Source organism: Lissotriton helveticus, chromosome 5_1, assembly GCF_964261635.1.
Source record: "Lissotriton helveticus chromosome 5_1, aLisHel1.1, whole genome shotgun sequence".
Classification (NCBI taxonomy): domain Eukaryota; kingdom Metazoa; phylum Chordata; class Amphibia; order Caudata; family Salamandridae; genus Lissotriton; species Lissotriton helveticus.
Window position 1 is genome coordinate 729,320,135 of NC_136065.1, and position 21,728 is coordinate 729,341,862.

The following is a 21,728-nucleotide window of genomic DNA, read 5'->3' on the forward strand; positions in this document are numbered from 1 at the left end:
GATCTAGCCCTGATCTCTTGACTGGGTGAGAGTATTCTGCTTAATTCAGAAACTCTGTCCATCACCACCCCTTGTTGTTAAATATTTTGTCCACCCTAAGCGTGGAAGGGTATACTCAGATGTGAGTCCCTTGCTCATTGCACCATCAGGATTCAAGCAAGCCGGGCCGACGACGGCTGAAATGCCAGAAACCGGTCCCCGGAAGCTTGTTTCCTTCCCAGTGTAAGAATTGGCTTGGTAGTTTGGTTTGCCCTGTTCCCATCATGCACTGGGACAGGAACAGACTAATTTCCATATAGCCAGGTTCTGAACTGGGATGGTGCAGTGAGCTAAAAAACGGTGTTGGATCTAGCCCTGATCTCTTGACTGGGTGAGAGTATTCTGCTTAATTCAGAAACTCTGTCCATCACCACCCCTTGTTGTTAAATATTTTGTCCACCCTAAGCGTGGAAGGGTATACTCAGATGTGAGTGCCTTGCTCATTGCACCATCAGGATTCAAGCAAGCCGGGCCGACGACGGCTGAAATGCCAGAAACCGGTCCCCGGAAGCTTGTTTCCTTCCCAGTGTAAGAATTGGCTTGGTAGTTTGGTTTGCCCTGTTCCCATCATGCACTGGGACAGGAACAGACTAATTTGCATATAGCCAGGTTCTGAACTGGGATGGTGCAGTGAGCTATAAAACGGTGTTGGATCTAGCCCTGATCTCTTGACTGGGTGAGAGTATTCTGCTTAATTCAGAAACTCTGTCCATCACCACCCCTTTTTGTTAAATATTTTGTCCACCCTAAGCGTGGAAGGGTATACTCAGATGTGAGTCCCTTGCTCATTGCACCATCAGGATTCAAGCAAGCCGGGCCGACGACGGCTGAAATGCCAGAAACCGGTCCCCGGAAGCTTGTTTCCTTCCCAGTGTAAGAATTGGCTTGGTAGTTTGGTTTGCCCTGTTCCCATCATGCACTGGGACAGGAACAGACTAATTTGCATATAGCCAGGTTCTGAACTGGGATGGTGCAGTGAGCTAAAAAACGGTGTTGGATCTAGCCCTGATCTCTTGACTGGGTGAGAGTATTCTGCTTAATTCAGAAACTCTGTCCATCACCACCCCTTGTTGTTAAATATTTTGTCCACCCTAAGCGTGGAAGGGTATACTCAGATGTGAGTCCCTTGCTCATTGCACCATCAGGATTCAAGCAAGCCGGGCCGACGACGGCTGAAATGCCAGAAACCCGTCCCCGGAAGCTTGTTTCCTTCCCAGTGTAAGAATTGGCTTGGTAGTTTGGTTTGCCCTGTTCCCATCATGCACTGGGACAGGAACAGACTAATTTGCATATAGCCAGGTTCTGAACTGGGATGGTGCAGTGAGCTAAAAAACGGTGTTGGATCTAGCCCTGATCTCTTGACTGGGTGAGAGTATTCTGCTTAATTCAGAAACTCTGTCCATCACCACCCCTTGTTGTTAAATATTTTGTCCACCCTAAGCGTGGAAGGGTATACTCAGATGTGAGTCACTTGCTCATTGCACCATCAGGATTCAAGCAAGCCGGGCCGACGACGGCTGAAATGCCAGAAACCGGTCCCCGGAAGCTTGTTTCCTTCCCAGTGTAAGAATTGGCTTGGTAGTTTGGTTTGCCCTGTTCCCATCATGCACTGGGACAGGAACAGACTAATTTGCATATAGCCAGGTTCTGAACTGGGATGGTGCAGTGAGCTATAAAACGGTGTTGGATCTAGCCCTGATCTCTTGACTGGGTGAGAGTATTCTGCTTAATTCAGAAACTCTGTCCATCACCACCCCTTGTTGTTAAATATTTTGTCCACCCTAAGCGTGGACGGGTATACTCAGATGTGAGTCCCTTGCTCATTGCACCATCAAGATTCAAGCAAGCCGGGCCGACGACGGCTGAAATGCCAGAAACCGGTCCCCGGAAGCTTGTTTCCTTCCCAGTGTAAGAATTGGCTTGGTAGTTTGGTTTGCCCTGTTCCCATCATGCACTGGGACAGGAACAGACTAATTTGCATATAGCCAGGTTCTGAACTGGGATGGTGCAGTGAGCTAAAAAACGGTGTTGGATCTAGCCCTGATCTCTTGACTGGGTGAGAGTATTCTGCTTAATTCAGAAACTCTGTCCATCACCACCCCTTGTTGTTAAATATTTTGTCCACCCTAAGCGTGGAAGGGTATACTCAGATGTGAGTCCCTTGCTCATTGCACCATCAGGATTCAAGCAAGCCGGGCCGACGACGGCTGAAATGCCAGAAACCGGTCCCCGGAAGCTTGTTTCCTTCCCAGTGTAAGAATTGGCTTGGTAGTTTGGTTTGCCCTGTTCCCATCATGCACTGGGACAGGAACAGACTAATTTGCATATAGCCAGGTTCTGAACTGGGATGGTGCAGTGAGCTAAAAAACGGTGTTGGATCTAGCCCTGATCTCTTGACTGGGTGAGAGTATTCTGCTTAATTCAGAAACTCTGTCCATCACCACCCCTTGTTGTTAAATATTTTGTCCACCCTAAGCGTGGAAGGGTATACTCAGATGTGAGTCCCTTGCTCATTGCACCATCAGGATTCAAGCAAGCCGGGCCGACGGCTGAAATGCCTGAAACCCGTCCCCGGAAGCTTGTTTCCTTCCCAGTGTAAGAATTGGCTTGGTAGTTTGGTTTGCCCTGTTCCCATCATGCACTGGGACAGGAACAGACTAATTTGCATATAGCCAGGTTCTGAACTGGGATGGTGCAGTGAGCTAAAAAACGGTGTTGGATCTAGCCCTGATCTCTTGACTGGGTGAGAGTATTCTGCTTAATTCAGAAACTCTGTCCATCACCACCCCTTGTTGTTAAATATTTTGTCCACCCTAAGCGTGGAAGGGTATACTCAGATGTGAGTCCCTTGCTCATTGCACCATCAGGATTCAAGCAAGCCGGGCCGACGACGGCTGAAATGCCAGAAACCGGTCCCCGGAAGCTTGTTTCCTTCCCAGTGTAAAAATTGGCTTGGTAGTTTGGTTTGCCCTGTTCCCATCATGCACTGGGACAGGAACAGACTAATTTGCATATAGCCAGGTTCTGAACTGGGATGGTGCAGTGAGCTATAAAACGGTGTTGGATCTAGCCCTGATCTCTTGACTGGGTGAGAGTATTCTGCTTAATTCAGAAACTCTGTCCATCACCACCCCTTGTTGTTAAATATTTTGTCCACCCTAAGCGTGGAAGGGTATACTCAGATGTGAGTCCCTTGCTCATTGCACCATCAAGATTCAAGCAAGCCAGGCCGACGACGGCTGAAATGCCAGAAACCGGTCCCCGGAAGCTTGTTTCCTTCCCAGTGTAAGAATTGGCTTGGTAGTTTGGTTTGCCCTGTTCCCATCATGCACTGGGACAGGAACAGACTAATTTGCATATAGCCAGGTTCTGAACTGGGATGGTGCAGTGAGCTAAAAAACGGTGTTGGATCTAGCCCTGATCTCTTGACTGGGTGAGAGTATTCTGCTTAATTCAGAAACTCTGTCCATCACCACCCCTTGTTGTTAAATATTTTGTCCACCCTAAGCGTGGAAGGGTATTCTCAGATGTGAGTCCCTTGCTCATTGCACCATCAGGATTCAAGCAAGCCGGGCCGACGACGGCTGAAATGCCAGAAACCGGTCCCCGGAAGCTTGTTTCCTTCCCAGTGTAAGAATTGGCTTGGTAGTTTGGTTTGCCCTGTTCCCATCATGCACTGGGACAGGAACAGACTAATTTGCATATAGCCAGGTTCTGAACTGGGATGGTGCAGTGAGCTATAAAACGGTGTTGGATCTAGCCCTGATCTCTTGACTGGGTGAGAGTATTCTGCTTAATTCAGAAACTCTGTCCATCACCACCCCTTGTTGTTAAATATTTTGTCCACCCTAAGCGTGGAAGGGTATACTCAGATGTGAGTCCCTTGCTCATTGCACCATCAAGATTCAAGCAAGCCGGGCCGATGACGGCTGAAATGCCAGAAACCGGTCCCCGGAAGCTTGTTTCCTTCCCAGTGTAAGAATTGGCTTGGTAGTTTGGTTTGCCCTGTTCCCATCATGCACTGGGACAGGAACAGACTAATTTGCATATAGCCAGGTTCTGAACTGGGATGGTGCAGTGAGCTAAAAAACGGTGTTGGATCTAGCCCTGATCTCTTGACTGGGTGAGAGTATTCTGCTTAATTCAGAAACTCTGTCCATCACCACCCCTTGTTGTTAAATATTTTGTCCACCCTAAGCGTGGAAGGGTATACTCAGATGTGAGTCCCTTGCTCATTGCACCATCAGGATTCAAGCAAGCCGGGCCGACGACGGCTGAAATGCCAGAAACCGGTCCCCGGAAGCTTGTTTCCTTCCCAGTGTAAGAATTGGCTTGGTAGTTTGGTTTGCCCTGTTCCCATCATGCACTGGGACAGGAACAGACTAATTTGCATATAGCCAGGTTCTGAACTGGGATGGTGCAGTGAGCTAAAAAACGGTGTTGGATCTAGCCCTGATCTCTTGACTGGGTGAGAGTATTCTGCTTAATTCAGAAACTCTGTCCATCACCACCCCTTGTTGTTAAATATTTTGTCCACCCTAAGCGTGGAAGGGTATACTCAGATGTGAGTCCCTTGCTCATTGCACCATCAGGATTCAAGCAAGCCGGGCCGACGACGGCTGAAATGCCAGAAACCGGTCCCCGGAAGCTTGTTTCCTTCCCAGTGTAAGAATTGGCTTGGTAGTTTGGTTTGCCCTGTTCCCATCATGCACTGGGACAGGAACAGACTAATTTGCATATAGCCAGGTTCTGAACTGGGATGGTGCAGTGAGCTAAAAAACGGTGTTGGATCTAGCCCTGATCTCTTGACTGGGTGAGAGTATTCTGCTAATTCAGAAACTCTGTCCATCACCACCCCTTGTTGTTAAATATTTTGGACCTCTCTGCATAGCGCACAAATCCATGGTCCAACAAGTGCTAGTTGTAATGCTGGGAAAGTGTGAGATATGCAGATAAAAGATTTGAGAAAAATGTGGGGAGAAAAGGGGACTAAGCCTAGCAGAGTGAAAGACTGTTTAACAAAGTGGTGACAACTTGAGAGTTTGAAACACTCTGTAGGTCACACCGGTTTCCATACAGCTTAGTACATTTTTAAGTCAGGGGCTTGTATTTTCAGATTTGAAACAATTCCAATTATAATCCTTCACAACAAAATCATTGTTTATGGCTCTAATACAGCTAACAAGCATTGGCAAAGCCAACTGCTGTAGCTGTGTGAAGCACAGGATTTTAGTTTACTTATTTAAAGCTATGCCCTTAATTGAATTGTCCATGCCCATTGGTAGATTTTCTGGGCACGCTTCTTTAGCCATGCTCCTTCTAGAGCAGGGGTCTTCAAACTAGGGGCGGGCCCCGCTAAGGGTACCTCAAGTGTTCTGTGGGGGGAGAGGGGGGACAAGGCCCCGGCTAAAAGAAGCATTATGCTGATAACAATGCTTTGTTATAAGCAGAATAAAATGAGGGGCAGAACGTTGCTCTGTAATGGGCCATCAGTAACATCTTTTGTAATTTATTCCCTGACTGGGAGAAGGTGTTAAAAGGGAAGGGACTCCAAATAATCTTCAAAATCCCCACCCCCATTTCTATTAATCACACTGTGGATGCTTTTAGAAATTAGTAGGGCCTGCTTGACGAGAACAGTATGTTTAGCAATCATGTATTAAAATGCATTTTTTAAAACGGCAACAGAACTTCACTGTAATGTTCAAATAAGTCTAAACATTTTTAAACATTGTAGTAGAATAATTGTAAAAAAATCTGCGGGCTGCCCAGTTATTTTTCTTCAGGGCGGGAGGGTGCATTAAAAAGTTTGAAGACTTCCCTAACTTATTTTTCATCCAACTTAAGGTACTAGCTATTGTCTAAGCAACACAAGGGAAAGACCGATTGCCCTGCTTGCATTTGATTACAAATCAGTAAAAAGAAATGCACAGGACTCTCTGATTGACTCAAAGATATGGGTCGTCTTTGTAAATGTCGGGGTGTGGCTTTGCTGTATTTCAATTTCACTTGTCAGGTTTGTAAAGATAAGTAAACCCTTTGTCAGCTCTATATGTGAAACCAAATATAGACTCCTAACCAAGGAGGGATGTGCAGGCTCGGTCACCTTATCTGCAGGTTTGTGTTTAAGGTTGAGTTGCTACTACAAGCATGAGTACTGAGCAAATAAATAAATGTGCGCATAAATATGTACTTGCCTCTGAGTCAAGGCCGGATTAGATACTAAAACGTGTGACGTGTGCACCACAGTGCGTGACATTTCACAATCAGTTTTGCTAATGCTTGTGCTTGTTTGCCGGAGTGCTCCCGTTTGAGTGGTATGTGGATTGTTTACAAGTTCTGAGCCGGTGAGAGATAAGGTGCCAAAAATACACTGCATAATAGTGCGTGTAGTAAAGAACTCTTGAAAGGTGCGTGGGAAGTTAGTGGGCCTCTCGTCCATTAACATCGTCAAAGCTCCTAAAACACAGCAGGTAGTTTCCATAGCAACACACACTCCCTAAGTGCCTCCTGCCAGAGCCGCGGCACCCTCTTGCACTTACCGGGGAGCTTGGCTGCATGACTGGAGAGTATGTCATTGGAAGAAGTCCCCTCCTGCTGCCGACAAGACACTGAGATGGCGCAAGACCCTGTAAAACTGAGAAGTGTTGACACCGCCACTGCACCCCTTCTCCTCTACACTGTCCCTCTCCACGGACGTAATCTAGTGGACAATTAGCCTTTGACTTAAAGGAAATTCCACCATGACTGCAAGCAAGTGAGCAACGAATAATAGTTTCTAACACAAACAAGGAGCCCGACCGGTGACTGGCCAGGCCGGCCGCCGCTTTGCAGCTTGTGCTGTCTCTGCCTCCCATTGTGAATTGGAAAAACGCCACTGTTTTGCCATGCATGCGTACGATGTAAGGCGTTGAGCGCATGTGAGACAGAGTACAAATTCAGTCCCCAATCATAAAACAAGCAAGCACTGAAAATGCAATAGGACTCGTATTTACGCGAGCCTTATTGCATTTTAAACGGAAGTGCGGTCATTAAAGAAGGCACGAATGGGAGCGGGTGGGGGATGTTTGTGGTCAAAAAAAATTACGGGCTGCGGGAGGGAACGTGGAGAGACAGAGGAAGAAAACGTTTTTTTAAAGTAAAGGGGCTGATAGCCTCGGAAGAACAAAACGGACGACATGGCCGTCAGGAGGCAGGACTAAGAAGCCAAAAACCAATCACAATGCTGACTTTATGATTGAAGCCAATGAAAATTATGGACGGAAATTGGGCGGAGCTTCCTCCAGTTACAGTGTATACTGCATGCCTTTCAGAGCGAGCAGCGCGTTGCGCTGCACGCTATGCGAGACCTAAAAATGACAGGCAATTCCTTCTAGCAATTGCCGATGTAATGAAGGATGGGACTGAAGAACATATATCTACATTACCTAGTACACATCTATACTTAAACGCTTCCTAATAGATACATTTTCCAGTTTAAACATTGGTAATAAATATCGTCTTCTCAAATCATTGTAAAATTTACAAAACAAAATAAAGTGTATTGGGCATTAAATGTCCCATCACACGGGCACTTGGGAAGCGTTTGTGCCCAGGCCCCCATTTTTGGAAAAACAAACCTAAAATGCAAAATGTCTAGGCGTAATCTAGCAAGATCAAATCTATGTTTGGTATTCTGTACAATTTAAAAGGTAATTTTGCAACCCGTCTTGTACTGGGACTTAGATGTGTCTATGCGCAGTGGGCTTGCCGCTCAAAATCTTTTCTTTCTGCCACTCTCTTCCTCCTTCCGATGAGTTTAACTTTCTTCTTACTATACTGAAATATGCTAACTGGATTCTCTACTCCAATATTCTCATTCACTTTTTTCAAATGGCTGTCTTAAGTAGGCCAACCTTGTTCTCCTTTTCCCAAACTCTAAAGATAAACAATCCAATATTATTTCTTTGCTAAATTTTGTGCCAACTTTTCCCCCATAGCTTATGCCAAAATAGAACCGGGCTGGCATGCAAGTAAGTCTTCAAGAAAGGAACTGCCACTTCCTTATGTACAATATAGGAAAAACTAGACTTTGACACAGCCAGCAACCTATCTAAAAACAAGTTCTCTTGGGTTTGAAGAAAAGCACAAATTACATACATCAACAGGGGACCCCATAGCTAACACTCAGGAGGCATTTATTTTTATATAACATCAATATTTCTCTGCTTGGTTTGTTTCCTACATTAACTGCAAATTTATAAAGGGATTCTATGGCTCTTAGGAATTTCAGTTTTCTTGCTTGCAACTGTGTTCCCTAGCTCCCCTCACTAGTGAATTAAATTACTAAATATTAAAAATCTTGTGTCTCAGCCAGTGTCTTTCCCATAATGTGATATGGCGCTTTTTGCCCTTCCCTGTCCGCATACAATGGTGTGTGTTTATTTAAGGTTGGTTTTCATGTCTTTAACCTCCATATAGGAGACAGTTATCGATCAGTAGCTGGGGCCCATTTGCAGTTCTGGAAATCAGTCATCTACTGTAGTGTTGCAAACTTGTGTTAAGAATGGGGCTCATAAAGTGACATGTGACTTAAAAATGTCTAAAGGGACCCCTTCAGGGCCGGGGGCTTTTGCGTTAGCAGCTTTATTGAAAGTATTAGAGCATTAGTTACCCCTGCCATGCCTATTAATACATCTATTGCATGTGTTGTGTATACTACTGAGGTAGGCAGCTTTATTGCAAGTATGCCTGGATTAAAAATAGCACCAAATGCTGTATCCATTTCGCCTGTTGAACAAAGGGCTTCAACCCTGGGATCCTCCATGTCTTTCAGGAAGGTTGATTTACTGTTTTCCAGAATATAATATTATCCTTTGTATCAGCAGCCTGTAATTAAACAGCCCAGACCGTATCTTGCATCTCTCTCTCCTCCTTTTAGCCAGGGCTTGTTTGTATGCAACTGTCAATTTACTAACTTTATCCCAAATCTCTCGGTTTATCCTGTTGGGGTTTTCTCAGAATCCTATTTGCCTCATAGCAGTCCTGATCAAACCATCCACGCTTATTTTCTATATTTCTGTTACTAGATCTCACATTATCCACTACCTTTGTCATTGGTTTACAGAAGGCTGCCACAGTACACCGTGGGGGAGGCATATATTAAAGTCACTAAGATTTTCAACAATAATCTTTTCTAAAAAGGTAGTGCCATTTATATTGTACCATCTATGCCTGATACCGTTTTGGCTTGCTCTTCCATGTTTTTCGCATGTTGTGGCCCCTTTAAACGTGAGTTTTTGTTTATTAAACACCACTGTAGAGGGGGGTATTGGTCACTGAAGGAGCTTGGTGTAATCTTAAAAGATTGCAGCCCATTTTCAGAAACAAAAATCTATGGTCAATTGTGGAACTATGGCCATTCCAGTGAAAGGTCGATACTGGTAACCGCTTAATAGAGTATTTTGACAGCTCCATGTTATATTAAAAAAATTATTTCGTACTTGCCTCTTCAAAAATATTATGCTGGAAATATAGCAACACATCGCCGTTGTCTTTTAAATAGCCACATCTTTTGGATTCCGACCTATTACATTTGCTTATATTGAAGTACCCTAACCATATTAGGATGAAATCATCCTTGATCTGTCTCATGAAAGATTCAGTAACCCTGGTAAGATCAGTGATAACTTTAACTTTAGCAAAAACGTTGCTGTAGTAGTTAACTAATACCATGTTTAGATGTTCATTGGTTTGCAGGTGGAATAGTTTAAAGTAGGGTGAACTAATATATGATCTTTCCAATGTTAACAGTATAGTTGTAGAAATTAATAAAGCTAGCCCCCCCCCCCCCCCCACCCCTTGGCCCGGCTTGCCTCGAAGGGGCTGACTGGAGTTAGAAGCGAAGAATAACCTTCCACATACGAATAGTCAGCCGCCCAAGTTTCGTGTAGACAAGCTAACTGTGATTGCTTAACTGTCTCCAGCCATTCTGGATTACCCAGTTTAGTTTTAACCCCTTTGGTATTCCAAGACCTAACTACAAGGTTCGTACATTCGTTAGTATTCATAGTGGATACACCTCCAACTATCTCAAGGTTTTCACAAGCTACTTTCTGGACTTCAGTTAGATTACTCTAACACCTAATTTCCCGGGCGGAGTCCTGTTATGTTAAGTAGCACAAAAGCACGGAGAATGTGCTGTTCGCCAGTGCGTCAACTGCGTAGTGCGGGTGGCTTCTGAAGGCTGGAATGCTAACTTCAGAGGAGTGGAGGGGCAGCAGGAAAACCTGCGCAGGCGTCCCAAACCACGGAGTGTGATATAATGCATCTAAGGCCTGTCCTTTTAACAGCACTACCGCTGCTGATATAATAATTGTACTAATATAAAAGCAGCATATGTTCATAGCAAAGGAGCTGGTGTGGATGCTTATCCGCCTAAGTGCTGTGATTTACATTATTAACCCCTTCAGCGCTAATGACAAGGGTAACTCGTCATGGACTTTCCATTGATTTCAATGGAAAGTCAATGGAGCTCAACCAACACCCTTAGCAGCCAAGTGGTTAAAAAAATAGCTGCGGAAGCATCTTAAGCCTGTCCTTTTGACAGGACTACCGGTGTAATACGATGTGTCCTGTAGGATCGTGCTTGCACTAGTAAATAACACCAGTAAGTAACATGATTCATATTCAGGCTTATCTTATAGCATAACATGATGTATCCTGTAGGGTTGTGCCCATATTTGTTACGGATGAAACTAAGGTCCCAAAGCTATTCCGATTAAACATGAGTTAAAGCTAAGGAGGAATGTTACGGCTGGGGTCCAGTGATTAATCAGTTTGTCTTCATAATTTCACTTGATGACGGAAGGATAATTTATTCAGACTTCCATGGAATATTATCGTTTAGCCCATGTAGATGGGTGGATAATCAATATATCCATTGTTGTTCTTTATCCAGCAGGTGTTGATTAGAGGTGATATCCAGGTGTTCAATGATGGTCCATTCCATATCATTTGTGGTGTGGCCCCTTTCCAGAAAATGGTTTGTCATTCGAGTTGTATTTCTTTTGCATTGAATATTGCTTCTGTGTTCGCATATTCGTGTCTTTACTTTCCGACTGGTCCTACCGACGTACCTTAGATTACATGGGCACATGATTAAGTATATTGCATTTGCAGTGTTGCAATTTGTGTTTGCGTATTTCCCACACTTTGCCTGATTCCAAATTTAGAGATTTTGTTGATTTTGTTAAGTGGCACACACTGCAGTCGCCGCAGGGGAAATGGCCTGTAATCTTTGGTAGGCCCCATGCATTTTGTATAGTTTTTGTTTCATTGGTTGTTGCGGTCTAGTTGACACTAGTTTGTCTTTCAGGCTCTTTCCCTTTCGGTAAGAGAATAAGGTTTCTCCCATTGTTGGTTGCCTGAATTGATAGCTTCCAATGTTTTTGGATGATGTTTGATGCTTTGTTGGACACGGCATTGAATGTGGTTACGCAAGTCAGTGGAGTTGATTGTTCTGTAGGTGTTTTCTGCACGAGCAGGGCATCTCTGTTCTGGTTGCGTGCCCTTTTCTTCGCTTTATCAGTGATTCTTTTTGGGTACCCTCTGTCTTCCAGTTTGTGTGACGATGTTTCGGCTTGCTTTTTGAAATTTTGGAGATTGCTACAGTTTCTTCGTAGTCGCAAGTATTGTCCGTGTGGCAAGTTATCTCTGAGAGGGCGAGGGTGGAAGCTAGTGTAGTGAGGCAAAGAATTCTTTGCAGTCTTAAAATGTGTCCTTGTGTCCAGTTTGCAGTTTGTATGGGAGATGTCTAGATCCAGGAATGTGATTGTTTGACTGCTCTTTGTATAGGTGAATTTAAGGTTGGGGTCTCAACCATTTATCTATACGAAAAAGGAGTCCAGAGATTCTTCGGTGCCTTGCGAAATGAGGAGAACGTAGTCAATGTATCTCTTGTAGAATAGTATGTTTGTAATGGGTGGATTGTCAGGATTAAATAAATGTGTCATTTCAAAGATACAGACATACAATCCTGCCACACTAGGGGCAAAAGTGCTGCCCATAGATGTACCATATGTTTGCAGGTATAGTTGACCCTCAAATTCAAAAGAATTTTCTTTTAGCGCCAGGTTTGCACATTCTAGGGCAAAGGATTTTGGGGTATTATGTTCCCAGTTGATGGTGTTTAGTGAGACTTCCAGTACTACGAGCTTGTCATCTTGCGGTAGGCTATTGTATAGACTTTCTATGTCCAGGCTTACCAAATATGATGTGTTTGGATCAAAGGTGAAATCCTTGATTTGTCCAAGAAGATCCTTGGTGTCCTTGAGATAAGTGCTGCTGGCCTGTACAATAGGTTGTAGGTAGAAGTCGCAAAATTTGGACAGGGGTTCTAGAACAGATCCGATGCCCGATACTATTGGGCGTCCTAGTGGTGGCATTTTGTTTTTGTGTATTTTTGGTATGGTATAAAAATAGGGATTTTCCCTGGAGAGTTGGTAAGAAATTGGGCCTCCTTCTAGCTGATGTGCCCGTTGTCTTCTGCTTCCTTTACCAGATCTTGAATTGTGGTCTTCAGTCTGTCGGATTGTTTTGCAAAGGCAAGTAGTTAGGTCTGTCACTGAGAAGGCGTAAACATTCAGCTTGGTTGGCGGGTTTGTCCTGGAGCACAATTCCTCCGCATTTATCCGCAGGCTTTATTACAATTTTTTCGTTGTTTCTTAAAGTTGTTAGTGCCTCAAACTCCATCTTGTTGGTGTTCTTAAACGTTTTTCCTTCTTTAAGGGCTTCAGTGTCCTTGAACACTGCTTGTTCAAATGCAGCCACTTCAACCAGTATGGTGTTGGGAGGTGGTAGGAAGTTAGATTTGGTTCTGAGCTCTGTATCCCCTTTTTTAGGTCGAGCCTAGAGCAGCGCATGCGCTGCTTGCTCGACTTTTAGTGAAGGGTAAAAAAAAGTGCTACCTACCAGAGTTTTGCTGACCTGAAGCTTGAGTGCACGTGCGCGTGCACCGGCCATCTGTCTCCTCCGTCACGGGTCATTAAGTTGCTTTCTCCTCTGCCTCCGTCCGATCACTTTAACTTTGGTGGCTTGGCTTGTTTAGATTTTAATTTAAGAGCATACATGGATATGCATTTGCTCGATCGCTTCTACCATAAAAAAAATTTACTGATTTAATCACTCTGTCCGGTGCCTAAGCAAAAACAGCCCAACCCAGCATGAGCTAGCTGTTCATTTTCTCTAAACATTTGCTACGGATTTAAACCCAGCTGTCTGCTTTTTAAAAAGCAAGTCAGATTTTTCTACGTGCTCTGATTAGAAAGCTTTGATCAGGGTTGCTCCAAAATGTTACTGGTATGAAAATAATTCTTGTTGGCAGCAACTGCACCAATATGCCTCCTGCAACATTCCAGTGGAAAGTAAAGCAGGCTGCCGTTACCTGACTTGCTTTCCCAATGTGCAGGCAGTTGTTTTACGTTGCACAAGCGTGCCTGTCAATTGTGGACGTCAGGCCTGCAGGCAGATGTAATTTGGTACTTTAAAGAAGCTAAACGCACATTCCTACGTTACTTGCCTGACCGACATCTGAACTAAATTGGTCTGTTCCTGAAAGCCAGTCGAAATTCCTATAATCGCAGAGGCTTTTATGGTAGGAGGAAGGGAGGGGAACTAAGATAAGAATGTCAACTCAATAGTAGAAGGTTATTTTTTTTTCCGAAGTAGAAGCATATCTTGAAAAGTTTTTTTTCTCCAAAGTTTTACTAATTGAAAGAAAATGCTACAGAATCTCAAATGTCTGTGTGCCTTAATACGACAGCCAGGATTTAAACTAAAATGCTAAAATGTTAAAAGTTGTTCTGACATGATATTTACAGACACAGTGGAAGAGGGGCGAACCTGGGGAGTGCTCTTAAAATGGTTGATGGTGCGAAAGTTCTTTACAGTGCCTATGAGTTCAACATTTACTACTCTGCATTGCAGAATGTTTGAATTCGATAAAAACCCGACTTTAATAAAAGTATAAACATGTGCTGCGCGTTATCACACAATCCCAAATGCCTCCCTGTCACGGAATACCAAACCTTATGTCAACAACCATGGGAGGCAGTAGAAAGGATGCAGCTGTTCTCGGCATCATGGACGAATGCAGGACAATTTACAGAGGAAGAAAGGCAAATCTGCTTCAGCGTGATAATTATTTAATTTTCAGAGAGTAAAACCGGAGTTTGGAACACGGAAGGAGAGAGGCATGCTTTAGTTAAAACAGGGAGTTAGAAATGAATTCAGCAACCTCTGATCTCAATCCCATGCGCCACCAGCCGACCATGCTTCAGCGAGTAAAGCGCCAGCCTTAAAACAAGCATTGGCATAGCCAATAGGTCTCGCTTTTGGGACCGTGTAAGTATTTAGTTATGCAGCACAATATCCTTGGTGCAACAACATTAACTGTTGCATCGTTAAACACTTAAGGTCCCAAAGGCGAGACCTATTGGCTATGCCAATGCTTGGTTATTCTCACCTCCTTCCTATTGGCTGTTTGGATGTATCGTCTTTCTTCTACTGAAATAGATAAGGGTCTAGATCTGGAAAGTACACTGTCATCGCGTTTAATTGTTTATTTCATCCGTGTCCCATCTACACATTATTTTACACTGCGGCCAGCATTTTATTGCTTTTATCAGCATTTGAATTGGAGCTTCAAACCTATTGGCTTGGGCAGTGCTTGCATTGCTTAGCCCAGATAAAGTTAGCTAATGCTTACGATGAATTATCAGGGAACAAATTGGTTGGTTGTTTTGCTAATGAGCTGTGCCGCGTGCACCGTGGAATGCTCCATCTGTTCAGGAGGCAGTACGCTTGAGCAAGTCTTGGCCGCGATGCGCAACACTCTGTGCCGGGAAAAGTCTGCATTTCTGAAAGGGTAATTTGTAAACCGAGAAACAATGTGCGGCTACTACCACTCCAGCCTGCCTCTGCACTGCATCCCCCCAGCTGACATTCCAGGGATGCCTGGGAGGAGGGAGGAAGGGAGGGAGGGAGGGGGAGACGGCGTGCTCAGCACTGCAGCAACAGACAAGGCAGAGCCTGCCAGGGCTCACCTCGGCTGCGAGCTCCGTGCCCGGCGCTTCCCTCTGACTCACATGGCACTGTCTCCCCTGGGCGAAGACCGAGCCCTTTTTAGCGTGCATATCCTGCTTGTTTGTCTTGGTTGAAAGTGCATTAATCAACAAAACCTGCCCCATATCTGATAGGACCTCATAGACATTACCTGCCTCACTAATTAGTCAGACCCTCCAGGATTTCGCGAGATCGCGTTTTGCCGCGAAATCGGCACTTTTGTATAAATGCCGTGATTTTTACAAAAGTGCCGGCGAAATGGACCCAAGTTCATTAATAGTGAAATGTAGACAAGCAGCAAATAACCGAAACCATGCCTTTAATAAATCACATTTTGACATATGGAAAGTGTAATTGATCGCATTACTTGTGTTTTTTAAAGGATTGTTAAGTCATCGGTTCTCTGGTATAATGCAAATGACGATCAGAAGCGGACACTCTGGTGTAGGGAATGCTCAATTCAGTCATGCGAGTTTTTATTATTTTATTATAATTATTAACCAGATGCCTCTTTTCTTCCACTTGCTTCCTTTATGTTCATTAGGCTTGATGGTGATTCGAACTGTTATGCTGCACAACTTTAATCTAATATTTTAAGAGTCTTTGTTACTGAAAAGTGTGGCCAAGGAGTGGGTGTATTGGGCACCAGGAGGCTCCACGGGCACTCTGCAGAGATGACTGGCTTCAGGAGAAAATGTGCTGTCTCAGGGAGAGATGAAGGTGCAGCATAGGACGCCGGTGTTACTGCCTTACAGAGCCAATCCTCACAGAGTCAAAGCAATGCATCTGGGGCAGCGGTAGGAACAGTGAGGAGTATGGCATTGCTACAAGGAAGGATGCAGGCTGCTGGAGAAGAAATAGCACCTCAGACATCCAACATTTACCTTATACTTGCTGAGCTATTTCCCTGCACACCTATTGGCTGGAAAAACAATGACTCGGTCTATACTCACGGGAACAAATGGAAAGTGATATATACCTTATACTCTTTAATGACGAGGATTCTTAAACTGAGATGGGCGCTGGTTGAAAATCTCCTCAGCATCATGTGCAGCTGTGTAGTCTTCTTGGGGCATTTCAATAACGTCAGACTTGGCCCATGATAGGCATAGTAAGCATGCCACATTTTTAATTCGCTGTGAGTATGGTCCTGAAAAAAGCCCCACAACTGTTTGACATGGGCTGAAACATGTCGACCTAGTTGATAACTGAGACTCAATTAACAGTCTCTTTTAGTTATCCACTCGCTTTTATTATACTCTGGACCATTGGGAATTAAGTAATTATCAGGTAGAGACCCAGAGGTATTTTTAATACACCACTTCATCACACGTTCACCCAAAAAAACTCCAGCTCAACTGTAATCAAGTGTCGCAGCACAGCTGAGTAGCATTCGGCTACTCAGCTGGGAACCCGATGATGAAGCATGCCACCAACTAGGTTGGTTTGTGAGTGTTCTTCTAACAAACCCTTACGGTGCCGGACACTGCAGTGTCGGGCAAACTGCTAGACAGGTCTGTCCTAGTTGTTTTATAGTATTTACCAAGGGACAAGGACGGCCAACAATTAGTCCTAGCTCTCCCATTTGTTATCATATGTGTGGTAAAGGCATCCGTTGTAAAACATAAAACATGCTTGGTAATTGGCAGTGTTGTAATGTCATACAACCCATCAGAACATATGACTATAATCAATATCATAGATGAATTTTAAGAGCTTTTATATAGAATGGTTTACTATTTTGCTGAGGTGACTTTGAAGTGCATTCCAAGTAGAGGAAGCATTAAAAGAGAAGGAACCTAAAATGACTTGGTGGATACAGGTAGGGAAAATCTAGAATGGCCACCACACGCAGGTAGAAAACAGCGTCTAGCCATCTGTGTTTTTTTTTTTTCTCGTCCCTCCTGTACCCTCCAGTAACCTGTACCCCCTCCAGCTCCTGTGCCTCTCCCTCTGTACCATCTGTTTTTTGTACTGTGAAACCAAATGACCGCTTTGAGTTATTTTTTCTCAATACAAAGACCTTTGGTGAATGAATGCTTTAAAAATGTCCGCTCAGTAAGCCTGCAGGGTTCTGAAGGGTGTGCAATCGTGTGGACAGCCCTAGCAGCACAAATCACAAGGCCACTGAGAATCACTAAATCGGGTTGACTATCTTTTGCCTGATTGGCAGATGCCATGGGTTTATCCCTTGGTAGATCTGCTGGCTGTCCACCATGCTATAAAAGTAATTATTAGCATGCAACAGAAGGTTATATCCGGCAGGGCATTTGGCACGTCAGGCCAGTTTGGATGTCTGTGTGTATCTATTTAACTATTCTCTGTGATGTCATAGTTCTAGAGCATACGCTGCGTACCCAACAATCTGGGGCGTCCCCACTGGCACGACAAGGCCCCAAATGGGGTTGTGAGAGTTTATAATCTTTGAATAAACGTCAATACTCGAATCTTTGTTCACTTCTTCATATTTATTTTTTTCATATGAATTTATTCCTCTTGTGATTTCATACACACATTAATTTTCAAGTTGTTAGTTGATTCTCCCCATGCTCCAATGCATTTCGGGTATAAAACCCTTAGTCAGGGAACAACACGCTGTAAATAATCTAAATATATGTCTTACTACATGATGGGAACACTGTGTTTAACTGAATCAAATAGTTGGAAGTGTAAGATAACATATGGTGCTGTGAATCATAGAGAGAACATGACCAGTGGATTAGAGCAGAAAAGTTGGGTTAATTTGCAGCTATCTAACCGGGACCGTGATCCAGTTCGAAATCATGAGCGGCTAATGGCAGTGAAGTTAGTTCGTGGTTATAGGATCATTCAATTTGGCCTACGCGACACGGTTGTCATAATTTGCTTACGGGAGTGATCGCGCCTCGGCGTGCTCCGTTTCAATGGTACTCCATCGGTTTGTGGTTGTGTATTGCCCGTTTGGTGAGAAGTTAGTTAAGTGCCGTGCAAAATATCAACAAATGACAGACTATGCCCCGTTTCAAGATGGCGGCTGTGAAGCTACACTTCTTTCAGGTAAAAGGCACTCAGGCAAGAATGTTTCTTCTTTCGTTGTCTGCCTCTCACTTGGCTTCACAGAAGAGGACCCCCCCCCCCCCCCCCCTTTCCAACCAGAGGCATCTCAAGGTCTGCATCGTGCTCTCAAACAATAGTTTTTAACAAAAAGTATGGGAACTGTAAAAGATTGGTAATGTCTTTCCCAATAGTTCCCACCCATTTCAACCACTGAGGTCATCCAAAAGTAATTTACTGGTGGAGGAACCTCTGTCTTTTCGTTGCCTCTCGTAACTTATGCTGATGCGTTCTCTCTGCCTCGGCACCCACGTGCAAGGTGCCTATTAAAGACACAGGCCCGATTTTGAACTCTGGCATAGCGGAATTCTATTACCCACAATTATAAGAGCCTGGCACAAAAAGTCGCGTGGCCGCTAGGTGTCCGTGCTGCTTAAAAAGAAAAAAAGTTATGCGAGGCTTGTGGTCGCCAGGGTAAAAGTTTAAGCGCTGGCAGGCCGCGTGCCGCATGATGTTTTCGTGGTCCTGCCGGCCCTACACGCGTGTTCCTGTGGCAGGGGGTGGTGGTAAAAAGCTGTATTAAAAAAACATAAATCGTAAACATAAGCTTCTTGTTGGTCTTTGTTGTGTATACTTGACTCAACAAAAGCAGGAGGGTGGTGCCAGCTGCAGCCAAAGAGAGGGAGTAAATGAGGAGGAGGAGGAGGAGTCAGCCCAGGCCAGCTTAAGGAAGCGAAAAGGAGAAAAGAGTGCGCTGAAACTAATACATTACTAGTAACCGGATGTGAATGGGCCAGTCCTTATGGGAGATTAAAATAAGAGAAAAGGTGGTAAAGAAAGCTACCGTTTACACATGACAAACAGGAGCTAATAAAAAGATGGTCTGAAAGCGGTTGGAGCTTAATGCCCTTATCCTCAGTACAGCATGTCTCGAAGTGACGGCGCAAGCGCTGCCTAGGTGGGACCTAAAAAATCATGCAGTGGCTACTGAGGTTAGCACGGCAATACTGGAAAGACCACGGCTACAAAGGAGACGCAAAGTAGACCCTGCAGTGTTTCTTGTGTAATACCCTACCTTCCAAGTGGTGAAGACTGTGACTAGGTGAAGTTGTTTCGATGCATAAGAAGCACTGGAGTTGGGTTGCTCCAACACCCCTATAAATCCTTCCGTTCAAGTGCAGTATGTCTTGTGACAATAAAACCTCATTTCACTGAGTCCTGTTAATTCTTTTAAAACCGCAAGCTGTGTATTCATTCTCTTATTGCATGTTTAGGGTATTCTTGCTTGTGTATAGGTGAAAGGCGAATGCCACAGTATTCCAGATGTTTTGCATCACCTGCTTAAATGAAGGCATGGTTGCTTTAGAAGAGAAGTACAAATATCTCCGTATTATTTTATCAGCAGCTTGGAAGGAGCAGTCTAAGCACTTAAATCAAGTGATGGCAATGACCATCACTTGATCCATAATTCATCCGGTCTCCGGTCTCAGATCTAAGAGACTACCCCTCCTGGTGGAGGAGAAGACCCTATGATGTAACAATTGGTGACTTAGTACACCAAATGAAAATATATCTTTGGTGGAACACTGTTGAGCTTACAATTTTAGTGTTATCATTTTCCGCTCTTACATCTTTTCCACTCTTTCTGATTTTGTATGTTTACCTAAGGGAAGTTGAGTGGAACATGGACTTCTCTCTCTCCCTCTTTTGATTATTGATAACACACAAATATACCAATAAGCAACAAAAAGATGACCAGTGCAACTTTGCAAAGGGCCTTCCACTGCGTGGCAACACGTTTTGCTGCACTTTTAGTAACCTTTGAACGTTTTGTGCTAGAAATTCTTTTTTCTTGTAAAATCTGCAGATTATGCTGCAGATGATGGATTATGTGGTAAATATGGCAATTCTATAATTATTAAAATTCATTGGCAGCACTATTGCATAATTCCAGTGGCCTACCTATGAGGTACATTATTGATTGGGTATAGTAGTGTAGTCGGGAAATTAACTTTATAGATAGAAATAATGTGGTGTTGACCTTGGGATTTATAGAGGTAGTCTATGTTCCCCTGCCTCCCTCCCATGGCCTAATGCTTTACCCCTCTCGTTGGAGAAGATACTTCACAATTAAGGGTAGGTTTTCACATTTTCCTTCTATCTCCTAACCCAGTTTACCGGTTGCTTACTGTTTTAGTTTCAACTACGTATTTTTATTCTAACAGAAGGAAAAGAAAGAGAAAAAGTCAAAGGAACATAAAAAGTCAAAGAAGGTAAAGCATCTTAAAGACGATAACTCTGACGACCTTAAAGCTCCTAAATCCAAGAAGATGAAAAAAGAAAATAGCAGCTGCCAGTTGGAAGATCAAAGTCCCAGAGGAACAGATGTAAGCATTGGAGTCCATGAGTCCAAATCCTTTTCAGATTCTGGTGAAGAAAGCAGAGAGTATAACAGTGGTATTGAGCAGGTAATGTTTGTACTTTATTTCTGTATTTTTCATCCTGCTATTCATACATTTGTGTTGACAATATAAATATGTTCTCTATTTACTAAAGGAGCCCCCATTTTAAATAGCAATCCGAAATTGGAGTTCTACCCAATGGGCTCTTTAGGTTCATTATACATTGTAATATTTCCATGTGCCTTTGAAAACATAAAATTCTCTGCAACAGAAAGAACTCTCTCAAAGTATGAGACATTTTTGTTTAGTTTGAATATTTTCTTTGTTTTTTTATTTTTTTATTAAACTAGTGCAGTAAAACAAGCATTTGCAATGCAATAGGTCTCGCATTATTAAAGTTAGAGCTATTCGCATTGTAAATGGCAATGCCTTTTATTTATGTTTTTGTATTTAAAACATAAATAAAAGGCATTGTCATTTACAATGCTAATAGCTTAAACTCTCGCAAAAGTGAGACATATTGCATTGCAAATGCTTGTTTAAAGGACACCCCAGACACTACTTCCCCAACCTACCAACCTACAGCGATAGGACAAAACTGCAAGCTTATCTTAACAAGTCCATACCTGAATACAGCGTGCTTCGAAGAGCAGCACATGCGCTGCTCAGGATCGACCTAAAAAGTCTGTTTTAATAGCATTATACAATATGGTCGGGTATACAGGGAAGAGCCGATTCTGCAGCTAGGATGGCTAGAATGTTCAGGCAGTGTTGGATAGTTGTCAGGGGCTATTCATTCGTTGCCTTTTAGAGGATAAAGAACATTCTTTTCTGCTCCTAAAAAATGTAATAGGTGTCAGTTGTGTGGTTCTGTGTGCGGTTGTAGTTGTGTGTGTGCGGTTGTAGTTGTGTGTGTGCGGTTGTAGTTGTGTGTGTGCGGTTGTAGTTGTGTGTGCGGTTGTGTGTGTGCGGTTGTGGTTGTGTGTGCGGTTGTGGTTGTGTGTGTGGTTGTGTGTGTTGTGTGTGTTGTGTTTGGGGTTGTGTGTTGTGTTTGGGGTTGTGTGTGTTGTGTTTGGGGTTGTGTTGTTGTGTTTGGGGTTGTGTGTGTGTGTTTGTGGGTGTGTGGTTGTGTGTGTGTGGTTGTGTGTGCTG

At 43.7% G+C, this 21,728-nt stretch overlaps 1 protein-coding gene across 2 annotated transcripts in view; it reads left to right on the forward strand.

Annotated features, from left to right (window-relative positions):
- LOC144754879 (nucleolar RNA helicase 2-like) overlaps positions 1 to 21,728 on the forward strand; it is a 650,789-nt gene that overhangs the window by 4,960 nt on the left and 624,101 nt on the right. For both annotated transcript variants that reach the window (XM_078643201.1, XM_078643200.1), the window contains exon 2: positions 20,400 to 20,642. In XM_078643201.1, the coding sequence (XP_078499327.1) occupies positions 20,400 to 20,642 (243 nt within the window). The remainder of the gene's footprint in view (positions 1 to 20,399; positions 20,643 to 21,728) is intronic.